Source organism: Phyllopteryx taeniolatus, chromosome 6 (genome assembly GCF_024500385.1).
Source record: "Phyllopteryx taeniolatus isolate TA_2022b chromosome 6, UOR_Ptae_1.2, whole genome shotgun sequence".
Lineage (NCBI taxonomy): Eukaryota > Metazoa > Chordata > Actinopteri > Syngnathiformes > Syngnathidae > Phyllopteryx > Phyllopteryx taeniolatus.
The window spans coordinates 6,012,057-6,031,568 of NC_084507.1; the positions used below are offsets into that span (position 1 = coordinate 6,012,057).

A 19,512-nucleotide genomic window follows, 5' to 3' on the forward strand; every position below is an offset into this window, starting at 1 on the left:
TTGTGGATTATTACATTATATAAATAATAATAGTCTCACTTTATTTTACTGTTATAAATTTAAACGGGCAACGTGACTTTTATTACGTCTCGTCAGTTTAAATGTTGAGCCACGTTTGTCTTTGCCTACATATACTACTGTGTTCCAAATATTCAGAAATTGCAACCTTGATATTTTAGGAGGCATTTTCTTTTATCATCTTAATATCTTGCTGTGCTGTGTTACTGTATGTTCTTTATTTTTACCAGTATTGGAGAGTGCATTCATCATTTGTGACTTTGATAAATCCACCAAAACGAAAATGGAGTTTGCAATCCAGATAACAACTCACTGCTGCAGCAGTGTTGCACAAATTATGTGCATCAGGGCGAGGTATTTGGTGTTTTTGACATTGACTATCTACCGGCAGTCTGACAGCTACGAGCTAAATGACCTGAGATCCAATACACATGCATATGATACTTTTCACATGTAAGGAAAAGATCATGAAAGGAAGCATTGCTTTACCATTGCTTGACCACAGCCAATACAAAGTTTATTGTCCAGAGAACAGCTTTTTTTTTAATATATACAATTATTGTGGCGGCACGGTGGCCGACTGGTTAGAGCGTCAGCCTCACAGTTCTGAGGTGCGGGGTTCAATCCCCGTCCCCGCCTGTGTGGAGTTTGCATGTTCTCCCCGTGCCTGCGTGGGTTTTCTCCGGGCACTCCGGTTTCCTCCCACATCCCAAAAACATGCATTAATTGGAGACTCTAAATTGCCCGTAGGCATGACTGTCAGTGCGAATGGTTGTTTGTTTCGATGTGCCCTGCGATTGGCTGGCAACCAGTTCAGGGTGTACCCCGCCTCCTGCCCGATGACAGCTGGGATAGGCTCCAGCACGCCCGCGACCCTAGTGAGGAGAAGCGGCTCAGAAAATGGATGGATGGATACAATTATTGTATCCCCCGAGCTCAAGTGGTAATTCTTCACAATACCTTTCATAATAATAATAATCTGCATGCATTCATTTTTATCGGCGATAAGAAAGAGTGGCATTAATCCGACATTTGAACTCATAGTGACTAATTAAGCGCACATATACTGTAGATTGTTTTCAGCCTTTTTCTGCTTCTGTTTCATTGACCACAGGCATTGTTCATGCAGGTAACACTCCTGTGAGAGATTTCCTGGGGTGCCTAAGAGACAAGCTGTGATTACATGGCTACTTTCATGCTACCATCTCTTCCTTTCAGTATAAATCTTGAATGACTGAAGTGATGGAAACATTTGTTGGCATGGTCTAATTTTCCTCTTGCCAGTCAGGGTTTCTCTTGCTTCATTTGATGCTTGAATGCGTCATCAGGGTTTATTTTGACTCGCAGGACTCAAATGATTGACCAATATACAACATGGATGCGTCTTTTAAGCACCAATTCTGCCTATCCCACATTGAAATTGTATAGTTGCGACGCTGCTCAAATGTATTTCATGTTCTATAATTTTAAATATTGCAACATTTTCATTTAAACAGAGAAACAAGTTACACATTTACAAGAAATGTTGATGCATTATATAGGGAAGCATTATTTTCTAGACACAGTATTACCAGATCATTATTGTTTCTACCTTATATTTGTAAAATTTATTTGAGTTACTATTAGGCCATTAAGGTTAAGACCTGTTTGGTTCCTTTGCAAAGTGGGTTGTATTAAGATTGGTTTTCCTTCGCACCACAACCAAAGAGCACCAGAGTTCATTTAGAAGTGGTTCAGAGCCTTTGATTTGGTCCACAACAGAGATTGATTACTGTGTACATTCCTGACCAAACGAAAAGCAACAAGGGTGAAAAAAACCAGAAGATTTTTATAAAACAGATGGAAGGACACTATAGAGATCCCAATGACTTTGTTGTAGCATTGGTCTTGAAAGGCAGCAATACATACAAGCACCATAGAAGTGCATAGATTTAAAATGTAAATACCTCGGCCAGGGGTACCCAATAGGTCTTTCTTATTTTGAGGGCAGCTCTCATTAGGATAGCAAGATCGGTCATTAGCGAGAGGAGTGTCAGTTGATCTCAAGGCATTAAAAAAAAAAGTTAAATGTTTTTTTTTTTTAGACATCACCCTTTTTTTTTAGACATCACCCTATTATCTGTCCTCATGATGATGAAGTTTGTCACATGATAGACATACAAGGCTGCCAGTCAGACTTTTGACCTACGCATTCAACAGCGCTACATGTAGCAAAACCAGCGACTAGTGAGTTAGCGGGTTGCCTTTCTAGAACTCCAATTTATTTCATCTGCTCTCAGCTTAAGAAAGATTATAAAAATGAGTGGGCGACCAAGTAAGAAGTCAAAGACCTACCACTTCCAAACAGACTGGGAGGAGGACTTTTTCCCCCGCAATGTCGTTTTTGAAGTACGTTTGCCTTATCTGCCAGTGTCCCATCGCTATGACACTGAGTTCCTTCCAAAAAATGAGCTGAAAAGGAGAAAGGTGAAGGAACAAAAATCCTACTTGATTCTGTAGCACCTTACCTTTATTATCCATCCATCCATCCATCCATTTTCTGAGTCGCTTCTCCTCACTAGGGTCGCGGGAGTGCTGGAGCCTATCCCAGCTATCATGGGGCAGGAGGAGGGGTACACCCTGAACTGGTTGCCAGCCAATCGCAGGGCACACATAGAAACAAACAACCATTCCCACTCACATTCACACCTAGGCCTATTAATTAATATTATATTACATATTATTAATTATCACATGTACATGACAGAACAAGTAACTTGTCTCATTCCAATTCAAACAGAGGACAATGCACTGTCTGACCACCTGAATTGTTTCCTATTGCTTAAAAAAACCAAAAAACATCAGCTAACTCCTTCCTGACTACATACAAAGTGACCTACAATTAAATGCAGCTAAAAAAAAGAGGACTGGTAATGATACTAGTGTGTTGGTAGTGATTGGTTGAAGTCAAGAAGTGTGCCACATATCCTGGTTTAAGCCGGGTACTTAAACCATATCACTGGTACACAGTGTATTGCTCTGCTCAGGCAGAGTGCTCAGAGCCCAGTCAGGGAGAGGTGGAAGGGATTGGGTGGAACAAATCATATTTGAGGCAATGGTGTGCTTAGATCTAGGTTAGCCAAGCACTAAAATCGACATTTAAAACAAAGAAAATGAGAAAGTTCGACTATTTTATTTGCAGTTGTGATAAATATTGTTGTTTTTTTTTGTCCATTTTTGTGTGTTTTTTTTTTGTTACAGGTTTTTAAGTGTAGGACAAATGTGAGGGCCAGTCTATGATTCCAGATGATTTTGGATGACGAGTTTACCCAAGAACCCTTGAGAACAGATACTTACACACGCCTACACATTCCCTGCTGGACAAACATTTATATACATTCTTCTGGATGTTTTGGTTGTGATGGACAAGTGAACTTTCAAGATTTGCTAAGGGCCCCAACAACAAGACCCAACAATATTATTGTTTCTTTTAATTTATTTTCTTATTTTGTTGTAACAGTATGCATATTGCTACACAATTGTTAGTCTACATTTGTGTCATTATTGTTGATCAAATACACGGGTCTGTAAGAATCTGGTTTCTTCTGACACTAGTCCCCATTGAGCAAATGTGAATTTATAGCTTTATATTAAAATTTATATATATTTTTATTACACTGTCATCTTATTTACACTGATAATTGGGTTACTTACACTAGTTGTACTGTGCAATATGGGTTCATTGTCAAGATTGGGTCTTTAGGAGTGTTTACTTGGAGACAAGAAGCTGGGGGACCCTACCCTAGTGCAGGGAAGCAGGATAATCTCAAACAAGGATTTATTTATCATCCATCCATTTTCCATACTGCTTATCCTCACCAGGGTTGCGGGCATGCTGGAGCCCATCTCAGTCGACTCTGGGCGAGAGGTGGGGTACACCCTGAACTTGTCGCCAGCCAATCGCAGGGCAAATAAAGACCAACAACCAGTCGCACTCACATTAACACCTACGGGTAATTTAGAGTTTTCAATTAACCTACCATGCATGTTTTTGGTATGTTCGAAGAAAACGGAGTATCTGGAGAAAACCCACCCAGGTAAGGGGAGAACATGCAAACTCCAGACAGGCGATTTGAACCCGGGTCCTCAGAACTGTGAGGCAGATCTGGCCACTACAAAAAAATGACTGGACTAGGGCCTGGTACACACATAAAGAAAATTGGCCTGTTTTTGTTTTGTTTTTTGCCCCTTCCCGACCAAGCACATCAAACACCAGACAATCTTAAATCTTATTTTAAGATTATCCTATAAGATTGTCCTTAGGTCTGATGTGTGTTTAGAGTGGATTCGTCCCCATTTTATGGTCCGAAACAGGTTGGGGCCAACAATCTTAAATAATGAACGTGTTCAACATACTTACGACCAAAAGTCTGTTTGTGGGGGGGGGGAGATTCTCCAAGTCATGATGCCGTGAATTGTAACACGGAACGGAATATAGCCAATGAAGAAGCACCCAGACATATCAAAAGAAAACGAAAAATAAGCATGTCTTTCCCAGGCGGCACTGGTTAGCAGATCTGCCTCACAGTTCTGAGGACCCAGGTTCAAATCCAGCCTCACCTGTGTGGAGTGTGCATGTTCTCCACGTGCCTGCGTGGGTTTTCTCCGGGTACTCCGGTTTCCTCCCACATCCCAAAAACCTGCATGGTAGGTTAATCGAAGACTCTAAATTGTCCGTAGGTGTCAATGTGAGTGCGAACGGTTGTTTGATTATATGTGCCCTGCGATTGGCTGGCGACCAGTTCAGGGTGTACCCCGCCTCTCGCCTAGAGTCAGCTGGAGAGGCTCCAGCACGCCCTAAGTTTATTTTATTGAGCCAAATTCTTTAAAGTGATGGCAATACTTAAGGGCCAGGAGCAAGATGGTGAGCAGGCAGAAACTTCATCAATCATGCTGTGGTCATTTCCTGAACCCTCACACCTGCATACACTGGCTCAATAGCTCATCCCAAAGTAGTATGTATGTGAATGTATTGTGGCGGGTTAGTCAAGTCAAGTGTAAATGTTTTTTCCCACCTCCATTATTGCTTCTTTACTAGGTCTGTTGGTCTTGGCACCCATATTGTATATCTGAAATGACCATCCGGGGGTATCAAACAAGGATAATATTGACTGATAAAGGGTGATGAGCTCTCCATCTGTTCTTCTGATACAGATAGATATGAATATTACAATGATATAATCAGCTATTCTTTCTTCATAATTGGGAATCAAAGCTTTACGATATTACTTGATAATTAGTTGTCCTCTCTTCAGTTAAGCCTGTTCACCTGGCAGATCTCGCTGGTCAATGTGTGGTTGAATAATTGATGTCTGTTGTTCAGTGTGCTCAAATAAGTACAAACTGTGACTCTGCAACCTTTACAATGACTGCTATCTATTTCGTCTTTTCAATTACATCTGTTTGACAGGACCGGCTTTGCATCAGTGCACTATCCATAATTTAGTAGTGGAGAGGGGGAAAAAAACTAAATCTACATTCAAGGTTAAGGGTTTGTGAAATTTCACTTTTAATGGCTTAACGTATCTTAATGGATTATCCATCCATCCATCCATCCATACATTCTTTCAGTATAATTATTGGAAGTTCAATAATTTGACTCTAAGTATTTTTTAGGTGGCACGGTGGGTGACTGGTTAGAGCGTCTGCCTCACAGTTCTGAGGACCTGGGTTCAATGCCCGGCCCCGCCTGTGTGCAGTTTGCATGCTCTCCCCGTGCCTGCGTGGGTTTTCTCCAGGCACTCCAGTTTCCTCCCACATCCCAAAAACATGCATGGTAGGTTAACTGACGACTCTAAATTGCCCGTAGGTGTGAATGTGAGTGCGACTGGTTGTTTGTTTGTATGTGCCCTGTGATTGGCTGGCAACCAGTTCAGGGTGTCCCCCGCCTCCTGCCCGATGATACCTAGGATCGGCTCCAGCACGCCCGCGACCCTAGTGAGGAGAAGATGGGTGGATTGTTCTCTTGTCCTGTGTGTTGTCATCTGTCAGTACATTCCCCCCCATTTAGATGATGGAGACATTTGGAAGTGAGGAAAAGTAATTGTTGTGCAATTCTAAATCTCACCTAATTTGTTTATCTTTTTTTCTTGGTGACTGTATTGTATCTCTGATGGTGTACACTTGCCTGACTTTGGTGCAGACAGCGTGGGTTCAGTTCCCACTCAGTGACGGTGTGAATATGAGTGTGAATGGTTGTCCGTGTCTATATGTGCCCTGCGACTGACTGGCGACCAGTTCAGGGTGTAGTCCGCCTTTCGCCCGAAGTCAGCTGGGATAGGCTCCAGCGTCCCGCGACCCTAACCAAGATAAGCGGTGTTGAAAATGGATGGATGGATGTATTGTATCTCTATTTAAATGCATGCATCGTGTTCTATTAATAGAATTATTGTTGCCATTAAAGGAAACACAGGAGTACAGGGGAACCTTGATAAAACGGACCCCGATGTAACGGATATTGGATAAAATGGACCATCAGGACTTCCCAATGTGTCCAAAAATAGTTTCCCTTTGTCACTTAAAATGCCGTTGACAAAGTCTGTGAGCTCCAGAATTGGCAGGTGTTGTGTCCTGGCGCTGTGGCGCAATGCAGCCAGAGAATGGGACTGATGTATTTCCAGGTCAGGGCTATACAATAGTACTAGATCCAATTGCAAAAGACATATATGCCTCCTGTGCCTATGTGACGGCCATGTTGAATGTGGCACATTGACGTGGCGGCCATGTGAAGATCGTTATATCTATTATTCTATTGTACATAGAGCACTGGCAGAGAGCGAGTGGCATGGCTGCATTGTTAAGTCTGAGGAATACAAAACAGTTTCTGGAGTCTGGAACTAGGAAGCACACTAATTCCTCGCGACTCATCAAAGCGACTCGCCTATGATGAGTACTGTTTGTCAACAATGTCACCATGACCAAGCACACCAGTGTGGTAAGTTTGGATAAAATGTGAAACTTTCAAACATTTTCAGGCTTTTTGAAAATTTATTTATAAAATCTTTGTACTGTAATTGGTGTTTTAGGCCACAAAAAAAACCTACGAAACAATAATTTTGTTCTGTACATAGTACACAGTGCATATGCCCTAAAAAAAAAAAAGTGCTTCAATGTAATGGACAATTGGCTATATCAGACGACCGCTTGGCCAGCCAGTACCCACCAGCTGCCTCCAGAGTCCCACCGTCCAAAAAGGCCCTAAAGGATTCATTCTTCCCAGCAGACCCTCACAATACGTTTGGGTCTACCAGGTCGGACCGGCATTATCCCCCACAATCGGAGCCAACTCAACACCAGGTGGATAGGTTGACAGCTCTGCCCCTCTCTTCACCCAAGTGTCCAAGACATGCAGCCGCAAGTCCGATGACACGACCACAAAGTCTGTCATCGAACTGCGGCCTAGGGTGTCCTGGTGCCAAGTGCACATGTTGGACACCCTTATGTCTGAATGTGGTGTTCATTATGGACAGTCTGTGACGAGCACAGAAGTCCAATAATAGAACATCGTTTGGATTTTGGTCAGGGGGTGGGGGCCATTCTTCCCAATCACGCCCTTCCAGGTCTCACTGTCATCTCACAAGAGTTCGCCATCGAGCCCCACCTCTGGGCTTGGCTCCGGAGGGGGCCCTGGTTTACCTGCACCTGTGCAAGAGAAAATGTAATTCAATATTACTCTTCATAGAGGGTCTTTTAGCCATGTTTTTTTCTGGTTCCTCACATAAAAACTATGTCATGGGTGACCCTGTAATGGGGATAAAGCCCCAAAACAACTGAGCTCCGAGGATCATTGGGACACGCATACCACTCCACCACGATAAGGTGACAGGTCCAGGAGGGGGTATGTTTTTGTGTGTAACATAAACTTTCTGTTATGCAAATAGCATTATTTAGTGGCAACAGATAAACTTTTTCAGCAGTTGCCAATTAGAACCTCTTTCTTAGCACATTAAATCAACTCTGTGCCATCACATGGATATTACCATTGCACTTCCTCTTGCACAGCTGTCCTCAATACAAGGATCCAGACACAGACTTCTTTCTCAAGACACTCATACATATTATTTATTTTTGCCAAATGCTTGTAATGTAACAAGCACAAATAATTTGACAGGCTGTTGGTAATCAAGTGTTTGCTGTAAAAAAAAAAACCATTTGGGACTGAATTGTAATGCATGCTAATCATTATAATGTTCCTGAGCTGAGTTTGAATAACATTCCCTGCATTGGATTTTCATAAATTGAAACTGAATATGGCTTCCCTAATTTTAACATAATCACTCAACCAAAGTGTGGCAGGTTTGACAAGTCAGATGTTACTCACAGTAAGTGAGGGTGGGTTATAAATGATGGCAGATTGCTCAACAGCATCACATGCTGGAAGACTTCAAATTGAATTTCTCAACCCATCTGATGGATGCCCTTTGTGTCATTGTGGCTCATAGTAAGGTTATCTAAGTGATTCATCGCAGCATCTTGGACGAAGCGTCATTCAGCATTTGCTGGCAATGGATTAGAAGTGGAGAGATGTGCAATTTATTGTGAAGAAAAAAGTAAATCCTTTGCAATTGTCACAAAGTATGAGTGTCATTGTCTCTATTTATTATATATTACAACAATACAATGAACATTAAAGACATTCAATAAAATAGCAAGAGCACAAAAAGCAAAAAGCTACTTTGAGACTGAAATGTTTATAGACCACTGACAAAAATTAGGCTCATGCTGAAAAATGTGCATTGTGCATCACAAAACATCTCCAAAACAGCAATTTGGCAGTTCTCCAAAACACTTTGACTGAAATCAGAGCTAGACATGAATAAAACTGCAGAAGTGGGAAGTACTTTATACTAAAGTATACAACAATGTATTTTGAGTCTTCCACCGATTCTACTTTCAAGGTGATCATCTTCCACTGACTGGCTTGAAATGATTGACGACACACAAATAGAATGGATCAAAACAAGCTCTTTTTTTCAGAATGCACAAAGTGGCTCACATTTGAAGAACAAAATACTGAATTAATTTCACACTACACTGCACAAATACATTTTAAGCATTTGTACAGTATGGACTAAGAACAAAACAGATCACTTTCTTTTCAAAACACTCAGTATTCATTCTCTCTTGATTGCTTTTGTACCTTCTGATAATAGCATAGTGAGCTATATATACATACTGTAAGTGTGGCACTTTGTCAAGCTCTATTTATACATACAGTCATTGGTTTGCAGGTTTTGCTGAGCACGTAGATCACTGAAAAGTGCTGCTCTCTGCAGTCTTTACCAATGTGTGTGAAATACTGCCGCAACTGTTATCTCAACCCGTGACAGCAGCTCTGTCTCCACATAAGGGGTACAAACTGTATTTTCTCTCACTTTCATTGACTAGCCACTGACCTTTGCAGGATGGACGCAAGAAAAATCGAGGATTTCAAATCCGTGAGTCAAATCCCTATAAATAAAACAACAATGACATGTCATTAGGCTCAGTTTTGTATTTTTTATATTTGTGTATTGTATTTTGGTCCTTTACCAAGCATGCCTTGTTATTTTGCCTTGGAAAAGTTATCCTAATTTATGAAGGATTGGTTAGTAATATGAACTTTTCTGTTGATTTAAATACATAGTTTTAAGTAACATAGAACATATGTCCAGGAACTAAAGTAGTTTTAGTATGATATCCTACATGATTTCTGTGAGAACGGGTTACCCTTTCTTAAAAGTGCTTCGTACACTACAGTAGTTGTGTTTGACAACAGTGCATTTTACATTCTTTATCGGTAACTTTTTCTTTGTTTTGAGTGAGACAAAATATGTGTCACATATTTGCATTCATTGGAATTCACTGGCATCCATCTGGGAATCAGTTGAAAATCATTGTGTTGTTTTATACAAACAACACAATGATTTTATGATGGCAGACCATACTTCATTTACCTTTTTTGCGGAGTCTGATATCTTACACTGTTTGCTTAAACAGTTTAGAGGACAGAGAGAATGTAAATGAAGGATGCGTGCAACCAAGTTCTTTCTTTCCAGTATAAAATTTCCATATAATGCAGAACAGTATGTCAATTGTGAAAAAATGCATGAATAAACATCCTTATACAGTGAACGCCCACATACAGTATTTGCAGTATGGTATTTAGAAATTTGCCTATTTGCACATTTTTTGGGGGGCAAAATATCCTTTGTTATTTGTTGAAAAACTAATCTATTTGCTGTTTTTGTGACCAGGCCAAAGCCATGTCTAATATAAAAAATTATTTCTTTGGTGCCATCTTGGGCCAAGGAGGACCGTCATTTAGCCAGGCCAGAAAAAGTGCTTTGCCTCAATCTTGTGGGCTCTCGAGGGAATTAGAAACCTTTTTGAATGCTCATCAATTAAGCTATAAGATTTTTCCCTATTCACTGCAAGGCTCGGGCCCTAGCCCGTGCGAATAGTGTTGATTCACTGTAGTGCTGTTTAGGGGGTCATTTACTCAGTGTGTGTCAGCCAGTTAAACAGGGAATATAATGCAAGCAGTTATGCTGATTTACATTTTTGTGTCTGCTGGAAAAGTAACATTTCCGTGATAAAGTTATCAAAATAACCTCAAAATAATCCTTACGCATTTGTGCATCTTGTTATTATAAATCAAATAACGGACACCTTTGCAATAACATCTCAAATATGAATTTAATTGTTCTCTGTGTTCACTGTCAACGTGTCCTTTTCTAAATTTGAGCATCCTTGCCCAAAAGGGGAGGCTCCTCAAACAGCATCTTCTCAGTTGGCAGGATTCCAGTGGGTACAAACTGGTCGCTTGGTGTGTTTAGCTCTTCCATTTCTGCCGTCATCTGGTCAGGACTTTCGCCATTGGACGTATCCTTGATGACGCTGTAGGTGAGCGCCACGCTGTATGATGCAGGTTTCTCCAGGCGCTGAGGCCCACAGTGACACAGCTTTTTAAAGGCAGCACGGAACTTCTGAGACATGACGTTGTAAATGACCGGGTTGATGGCGCTGTTCAAGTAGATGCAGAGGCGGCAGAAGAGCAGGAACCAGTTGTCTAGATAGGCCTTGTCCAGGAAGGAGTTGACGACGACTAAGGTCCGGTAGGGCATCCAAAGTAAGGCAAATAGGATTACTACCACAGCCAGCATTTTGGTTACCTATTTTAAAAAAAAACAAATACACAGTTTTCATTAACCATTACCTCCACACCTTTGTGAAATCTTGATGATATGATAAATCTACAAACATTGCACAACGGTATAATTAAAATGTTTTTAATTTTCCCCGGTGTGAATGTTTTTCAATAATGACAGCTTATTATTATGTTGCTCTTATGCAGTTCGACAACGTAGTTGTTCTTTAAACGTGCTGTGAGAAACTGTGACTTAAGTAACTTTAAGAAAAACTGCTTTCTGTAGTTAAGATCCACAATGATCAGTTTCAGTTGGATATGTGACTATTGATACTAACTTCAATGAAAATTGCTGTAATGTGTGTTTTACCTTTTTTAATCACTTCTACTAAGTCATCCCCAACTTCATTCATTTAATGCAGGTTTCATTTGAAATTACTCGTCCACCTTCTCTAGTCAGCTAAGTAGACAGTTGGTTTTCTCAATAAGAAAATGTGCCTTGTCACCCTCACATGTTACACCAAATGTGTGGAATATGTTTTTTTTTTGTCCTTGTAATGGTTGCTGAGATATGTAGAGGCAAAAAAAAGGCTGCAAGTGGTTGCATTTAGATTCTTAAGAGTGCTGCCATCAGAGAAATTAGATTTTGAGTCTCCAATAAATGTCCTCTTTTTATTTTCATTTCCCTGTGGCGTACTGGAATTACATTATTAAATTGTCCTATTACTATAATGAATAATATTTTATTGTATGGGCCAATAGGATAGCAGCATGATCAACAGGTGCACCTAATAAATGAGTAGAGGCTGGATTGGATACCCGTGATGAAGATGAACTATAACATAATAACCTCATTAGGAACCCATTATGATTGAACCCAAACGAGCCAAACATTATTTGCATAATAATATGCACGCACACAAACAACATGAATTAAACTTTTTTGCTATCATCAAGGGGAGGGAACAAAGCAATATACAACATCAATAATGCAGGTTTATAAAACCATACTTTTACGACATTAGTGCTGTTCAAAGTTGCTTCCACTCTCTGAGCTGCTCTTGGTTGGAACTAAATGTGTCGCACTCGCTGACACGATTATTCTTATCATTCTAATTCATCAGCCTAATGTGTTTCTATTTGCTCAGATTCGGTCTTAAGGGGGTGGGACGGTGGACGACTGGTTAGCACATCTGCCTCACAGTTCTGAGGACAGGGTTCAAATCCCGGCCTCGCCTGTGTGGAGTTTGCATGTTCTCCCCGTGCCTGCATGGGTTTTCTCCGGGTACTCCGGTTTCCTCCCGCATCCCAAAAAAGACTGAACACTCTAAATTGCCCGTAGGTGTGAATGTGAGTGTGAATGGTTGTTGTTTTTTTTTGGTGCCCAGCAATTGGCTGGCGACCGGTTCAGGGTGTACCTCCCTCTTGCCCTAAGGGAAGGAGCTAGAAGAGGTGGTGACCAGGATGTGGAGGGTCCAAGAGGATTTTGCATGCTCTTGTCTTAGTTCTGGCAGCGTGCAAGTCCTCAAGGGTGGGTAGGGGGGTACGACAATCTTTTCAGCAGTTTTGATTGTCCGTTGCAGTCGGAGTTTGTCCTTTTTTGTAGCAGCACCAAACCAGACTGTGATGGAAGAACACAGGACTGATTCGATGACTGTTGTGAAGAACTGCCTCAACAGCTCCTGTGGCAGGCTGTGCTTCCTCAGAAGCCACAGGAAGTGCATCCTCTGCTGGGCCTTATTAAGGATGGAGTTGATGTTGATCTCCTACTTCGCGCCGTCGAAGTGTTCTCGGATGAAGTGCAGTCCCATGTTGACTGCATCATCCGCAGACCTGTTCGCTCGGTAGGCAAACTGTAGGGGGTCCAGCAGGGGACTTGTGACGCTCTTGAGGTGGTCCAGCACAAGGTGTTCAAAGGACTTTTTGACCAGAGATCTCAGGGCAACAGGCCTGTAGTCATTCAGACCCGAGATTGCAGGTTTCTTGGGGACTGGGATGATGGTGGAGTTTGAAACAGGATGGTACTTCACACAGTAACAGAGATCTATTGAAGATCTGTGTGAAAACTGGAGCGAGCTGGTCCCTGCAGACTTTGAGGCAGGATGGGGACACAAAGTCTGGGCCTGCCGCTTTGTTGATCGTCCTGTTCATGGATGGTCAACGAAGGAGTGGGAGTCAGAGGTGGTATGGTGGTCGGTGGTGCAGCTGGGTGGGTATGGGGTGTGAAAGTGTCCTTTTCAGATCTCCAGTCGAAGGTGTTCAAGTCGACGGCTAGTCTTTCATTGGTCTCAGCTTGGGGGGTTGGTCGCTTGTAATTGTTTAGCAATTGTAATGCATGCCAGACTGATTTAGAGTCGTTAGCGGTAAACAGTTTTTCTAACTTTGCTGCATAATTTCTCAATGTTAATTTCTTTAGTCAGCTGGTTACTAGAACAATTATACAGGGCCCTCTCCCCACTTCGAGATGCGTCCTCTTTAGCCTGGCGAAGTTGCTTAAGTTTGGCAGTTATTGAATGTGCGAAATGACTTTGTTGGTACACACATCTCTTCACAGAAACTGATATAGGATGTGACAGTGTCCGTATATTCATCCAGGCTGCCAGCTGAATTTTCAATGACACTCCAGTCTGTGAAATCTAAACAGCTTTGAAGTTCTATCTTTGCTTTGTTGGTCCACTTCACTGTTTTCACCGTAGGCTTCGCACATTTAAGTTTTTGCCAGTATGTTGATATTAAGTAAATTAATCAGTGATCATACGAGCCCAGAGCTGCACGGGGTATAGCACGGTATGTGTTATTTAGCGTAGTATAGCAGTGGTCTAAAATGTTATTTTCCCTGGTAGGACAGTCGATGTGCTGCTTGTATTTCGGGAGTTCGTGGTTGAGTTTAGCTTTGTTCAAGTCCATCCATCCATCCATTTACTTCCCCTTATCCAAGGTCGCGTCACGGCGGCAGTAGCTTTAGCAGGGATGCCCAGATTTACCTCTCCCCAGCCACTTCATCCATCTCTTCCGGTGGGACTCCGAGGCATTCTGAGAACAGCTGGGAGACATAGTCTCTCCAGGGTGTCCTGGGTCGGACGTGGGACGTGCCCGGAACACCTCACCAGAGAGGTGTCCGGGATGCATCCGAATCAGATGCCCCAGCCACCTCTCCTGGCTCATCTCAATGTGGAGGAGCAGCTGCTCTACTCTGAGCTCCTCCCGGATGACCGAGCTTCTCACGAGATCCCAGACACTCATTTCGCCTACTGGTATCCAGGATCTTGTTCTTTCGGTCACGACCCACAGTTTGTGACCATAGATGAGGGTAGGAACGTAGATCGACCGGTAAATTGGGAGCTTCACCTTTCGACGTAGCTCCTTATTTACCACAACGGACTGATACAAAGTCCGCATGACTGCAGATGCTGCATCGATCCGCCTGTTGATCTCCCGTTCTTGATGATGATGTTTCAGAAGAATCTGAATTTATTGTCTAGAGCACCACCCAATTAACCCCAATGCATATATTAAAAGCCATTTGCAAAAGACTTTGTAAATCAGCTTTACACAAATTGTGACAACCAAACAAGCTGCTGCTCATAAGCAAATAATTATTCAGACAATGATGATTCATCTCCAAGGTGACGGTCTGGTAACATCTGCATCAAGTGTACTGTGTTGATACTTTCATTGTCAGCCATGAGCAAAACCTAATCCCATATCCTCTCTTGACTTTTTGCTAATCCAGTAAAATATACATAATTTCCTCCCTTGTATTCACAGTGATTTGGGTAATGCTGACCAACCCACACACATGTGCTTGTGCAATTTTGGGTGTGCATATGTCAAACAATATGCACCAACCACACTGATGGAGGAGAAAAATAATGTTTGAGTTGGAGTTAACTGATCAAACTGGACAATAAGGCAAGGAGATCCTCAGGGTAACACACCCTCTATGTCATTCCAGGAAGACTTGCCTCCATCTGATAAACAAATATATCTCTAAATGCATGTTGGTGTGCTGCAGCTGCTCACAGTTTGTTTTTGTTTTTTTTAGAACAAAGTGAGGTTTATCTGAAGCAAGTATACACAGACTAATCGATTTAGGTTTTGTTTGCACATACAGAAAAAAAATACTGTTGTGGTTCTGAGGAAATGTTCAATATTCATGTAGTTCTCATGGTGCTGCTAGAGCTTAGAGGAGCTGGCAATATAGTCCCTCTCTTGTGTTTGCTGGTTTTTATTTAATTTGTAGAGCTTCTCTGTTCAGAAAAATGTTTTGTTGCATTGAGAGAGTTTTACAATTATACATTCATCTGCTGACCATTTATACTCACTAATACTCCAGGTTGGGAGCTACAGTAGGCATTTTGGACATGAAGACTACTTTTGATTTGTTTTGCTGAAATGTGGATCTTATTTATAGGCTACAGAATATGTAATATTCATTTTCATTCATTTTGGACTTGACAGTTAAGAAAACTGTAATTTACTTTCTTTTTTTATACAAACAATTGAATATTGAATACAGTAGTGAATATAACATTGTTTGCAGCTGTAAAACATTGGTGAATGAAATCAGAGGTGTAGACCCCAGTCCCGTGACTTGGACTCGAGTCAGACTTAAGTCATGCATTTGATGACTTTGGACTCGACTTGACAAAATGATACGAGACTTACAACTCGACTTGGCCTTGAACAGCAATGACGAGTGACTTCACTCGGACTTGAGCCCATTGACTTGAAAAGACTTGTTACTTTTACCAAAGCACCAAGAATCAAGTGCTGTACATCTCTCTCTATAGCTTTATTTGCCACTTACTTTTGGTCGCCAGGAATTTTTGAGTGATGTAACCATAAAGTGGCTGTTCATAACGAATATCATTCAGGTGAAATGTCCCACAGTGTTAACACTAAAGCTTTCTTGAGGTTTATTTTCTTCTAACAGTTGCCCAGATGGGCACGGTCATGTGGAGGAATTGACCAGGAGTTCACTCTTTCCCACATTACCTAAAGTAATGGCTTCAGACTGCAACATATGCCAACACAATCTGTAATAAATGTGACAGTTAATTAAAGTATACATTCCACGAAGTGCTGGTAACATACACAGAAAAGACAACGACAATTACCGTAAGAGTAAGGACATTAATGCAAATTATTGCAAACAAAATAATCCACATAATCGTTTTCCTTAGCATTAGCAGCTAGCTTTGTGAGTGATCACGCAAATAGTAAGTTTCACCGCAGGGCCACCCGTGTGCTGTCTGGGCTTCCTGTTCATTACAGTCTGGTTTAGTCAGAGTGATGTTCTCAAGAATCAGTCTTGTATTTCTTTTTGTATTCACTTTACTGTATTTACTGATCAGCGAGAATCTATTCAACATTAAGCTACTTTCTTCTTTGTGTCCTTTTCTTCTTCGCCTCTTTTTGACGTAATATAGTATTTCTATGTCGTGCAGTCAGAACACTAGGGAGTTCCGACTGAGATACTACAGTTGGATAGAATTGTGTCTTTATAACGAGATGACAAACCTCTGTTCCTCTTTTTTATAATTAATGCCTTAAGCTTTTAATACTCACAAGAAATGCCAAGTTTAAACTGAAATCTATTTATATTTGTGCTTATTAATTTTTATTTCTGTTTGAAATTGCCTCACTAGAAATATTCAGAGAAAACAAAATTCAGTTTCCTGCTATAGTATATGCACAATGTGAATTTAAAAAAAAATACTGTTGATTATCTAAAAGAGGAAACCAATTGGTCATTCATTAAATGAAATGTCTCATTGTCTCTTGTGTATTCATAATTACTCTTTAACCAAACAAAAATATACTTCATCCAAATACAGTGTACTAGATTATTCGATAAAAATGTTGGTAGGATACTTGATTTACTAATTGCAGCACTACTGAATGCAAATTCTCATCTTTGACAGGTCTGTTGAATTTCACATTACAAATAAAGTGAGATAAAATAAGTCAAAGCACAGCATTGTAATAAAATAACTGAAAACATACTATCGATAGTTTTTGAAGGGGCAAAAACTCAGCCCCCCCCACCCTTGAGATTCAGCTTTGAGGATACAAAAATTTCGATCAGCCCCCTAGTTTTCTTAAAAAGGTTCAATGAACTTGTTTATCAATTTTGTTTTGATAAATGTGGATTTTAAAATATTAAATATGGGAGGAAACCAGCGTAACCGGAGAAAACCCACACAGGCACGGGGAAAACACGCAAACTCAACACAGGCGAGGCCAGATTTGAACCCAGGTCCTTAGAACTTTGAGCATGTGCTAACCAGTCATCCACCGCACCGCCCAAAATACATGAAAATATATAACATATAAATTTGAATTATATAAATATGTTAAAATGACTTGAACTCAAGTGTAGGACTTGAGGGCAAAGACTTGAGACCTACTTGTGACTTGCAAAGCAATGACTTGGTCCCACCTCTGAATGAAATATATTCCTACACCCCCGATATTGTATGCATATGCTATTGACACACACGCACACACACACACACACACACACACACATATTTGATGTTTTTTTTTTTCTGTGATGGACATCGGACATATACTTTATCACCAAATGAAACCTGCATTTTCGATGAACTGTTAGGGAGGGTCATTACTGTACAATGTCAGAAATAGGGACACTGGAGTCCATATCCTATTCTTTTACAATATAGCCTACTGCACAGTATAGTGATAATTCTGTTCGTAAGGTTGATTTTAGAGGTACAGTGTAAGTTTCCTCACCTGTCTGCGGGAAGCTGCAGTGGTGCTCCTGGAGGAGCTCGCATTGATCATCCTTCCTCCGACTTTACTCGTTCCTCTCCTCCACTTGCTGGCCCCGTCTTTGGACTCCCCGGGCAACGGGTTTAGGAAAAGTATCCTGGCGATGAGTCCATACAGAACTGTGGCCAATATAAGGGGCAGCACGTAAAAAACTGCAAAATCAATGAAGTAAATGGGCAGGTATTGGCTCCGGGATACTTTGTAGGCGCAGCTGACGAGCACCACGTTATCATATACCAAAGTTTGGGTGTCTGACAAAAAGAGCCACATGATGCAATAGATGGACGTGAGCGCCCAGACAAGCACGATGATCTTCTTGGCCCGAGATAAAGTGCAAAGGAACTGCGCCTTGATGGGGTGACAGATGGCGATGTATCGCTCCACCGTGAAGGCTGTGATGGAACAAGAGGACGCGTTTATTCCCAGATATTGGAGATAAGTGATGCCCAGGCAGCCTGCGTATCCGTACACCCACTGGCCGTGCAGGGCGTCGGTGATGTTCGGCAGCCCGGCTGCACTCAGCACCATCAGGTCGGCTGCAGCCAGACTCACCAGGTAACAGTTAGTGGGAGTTCGCATGTGTTTGGTGGTCAGCACCACCAGGATGACCATAATGTTGCCCACCATCCCCACCCCGCATATGAGGGACACCAAAAAAACACTGATTGCCTTGTACTCAAGCGCGTAGTCGCGCCATACAGCCAAGGTTTGATTGTGCTGCGCCGAAGACGTGTCATTCCCCGCTGCCATGTTGTCTGTGGTCAGGTTGTCCATGATGGGCTTCTTGCAAAAAAAAAAAAATCAAATCAAATCAAAAATGCACCAGGCATAAAAACAACAACTCTGTCACCTTCAACGGAATGATCCGCAAGTCCCAGCCGTTAAAAGCCGAACTTAAAATACACCCGTAATTGTCCCAAAACTTAATTCCGCCCTCAAACAATGCAAACTTCCTCTCTTTTCCATGATCTATTTCATTTCAAATGTACATTCTCGCATCGTGCTTCCAAAAAGAGCCACCCTCGCGTGTAGATTGACGTTTGCAGCGGAGAGCTCCTGCTCCCTCTGCTCACACCTTCATGCCTGAGAGTGAGAGGGGAGTAGATATGGCACATCCTCTCTGCACCCTGTCAACACCTTAGACAATCACAGTGGCTTAGGAACACGATTGGAATGTCAATGCATCCAATGCATGATCCTTGTTGATCATTAATACTATCCTAATATATACAAGCGTAGCTCTCTGCAAATAGATTGTATTTGATGTATTGTCAGGAATCATGTGGTAATTCTTCTCCAGTGTTGCGAAGATTACTTTGGAAATGTAGTTGGTTACCATTACAAGTTACTCTGATTAAATTGTAATAGCCGGTGTGACTATTTCAATTACTTTCTCAAAGTACTGTACTGCATCTAATTGCATTTGATTATATTTGAATTACTTTTCTTAATTTTGAATTAGTGCATTAACAGGACAAATAATAAACTGACAACAAAACATGATGACATATACATACATAATAAAGATG

The 19,512-nt window shown here is 41.5% G+C and overlaps 1 protein-coding gene across 1 annotated transcript; it reads right to left on the reverse strand.

Annotated features, from left to right (window-relative positions):
- Positions 1-8,634: 8,634 nt before the first annotated feature.
- LOC133479571 (thyrotropin-releasing hormone receptor-like) lies at positions 8,635-19,041 on the reverse strand. The gene is made up of 2 exons (XM_061776734.1): positions 17,945-19,041; positions 8,635-11,210 (listed from the first exon to the last, which is right to left on the reverse strand). The coding sequence occupies exons 1-2, from the start codon at positions 18,755-18,757 to the stop codon at positions 10,773-10,775; spliced, it is 1,251 nt and encodes a 416-aa protein (XP_061632718.1). The 5' UTR covers positions 18,758-19,041; the 3' UTR covers positions 8,635-10,772.
- Positions 19,042-19,512: the final 471 nt, after the last annotated feature.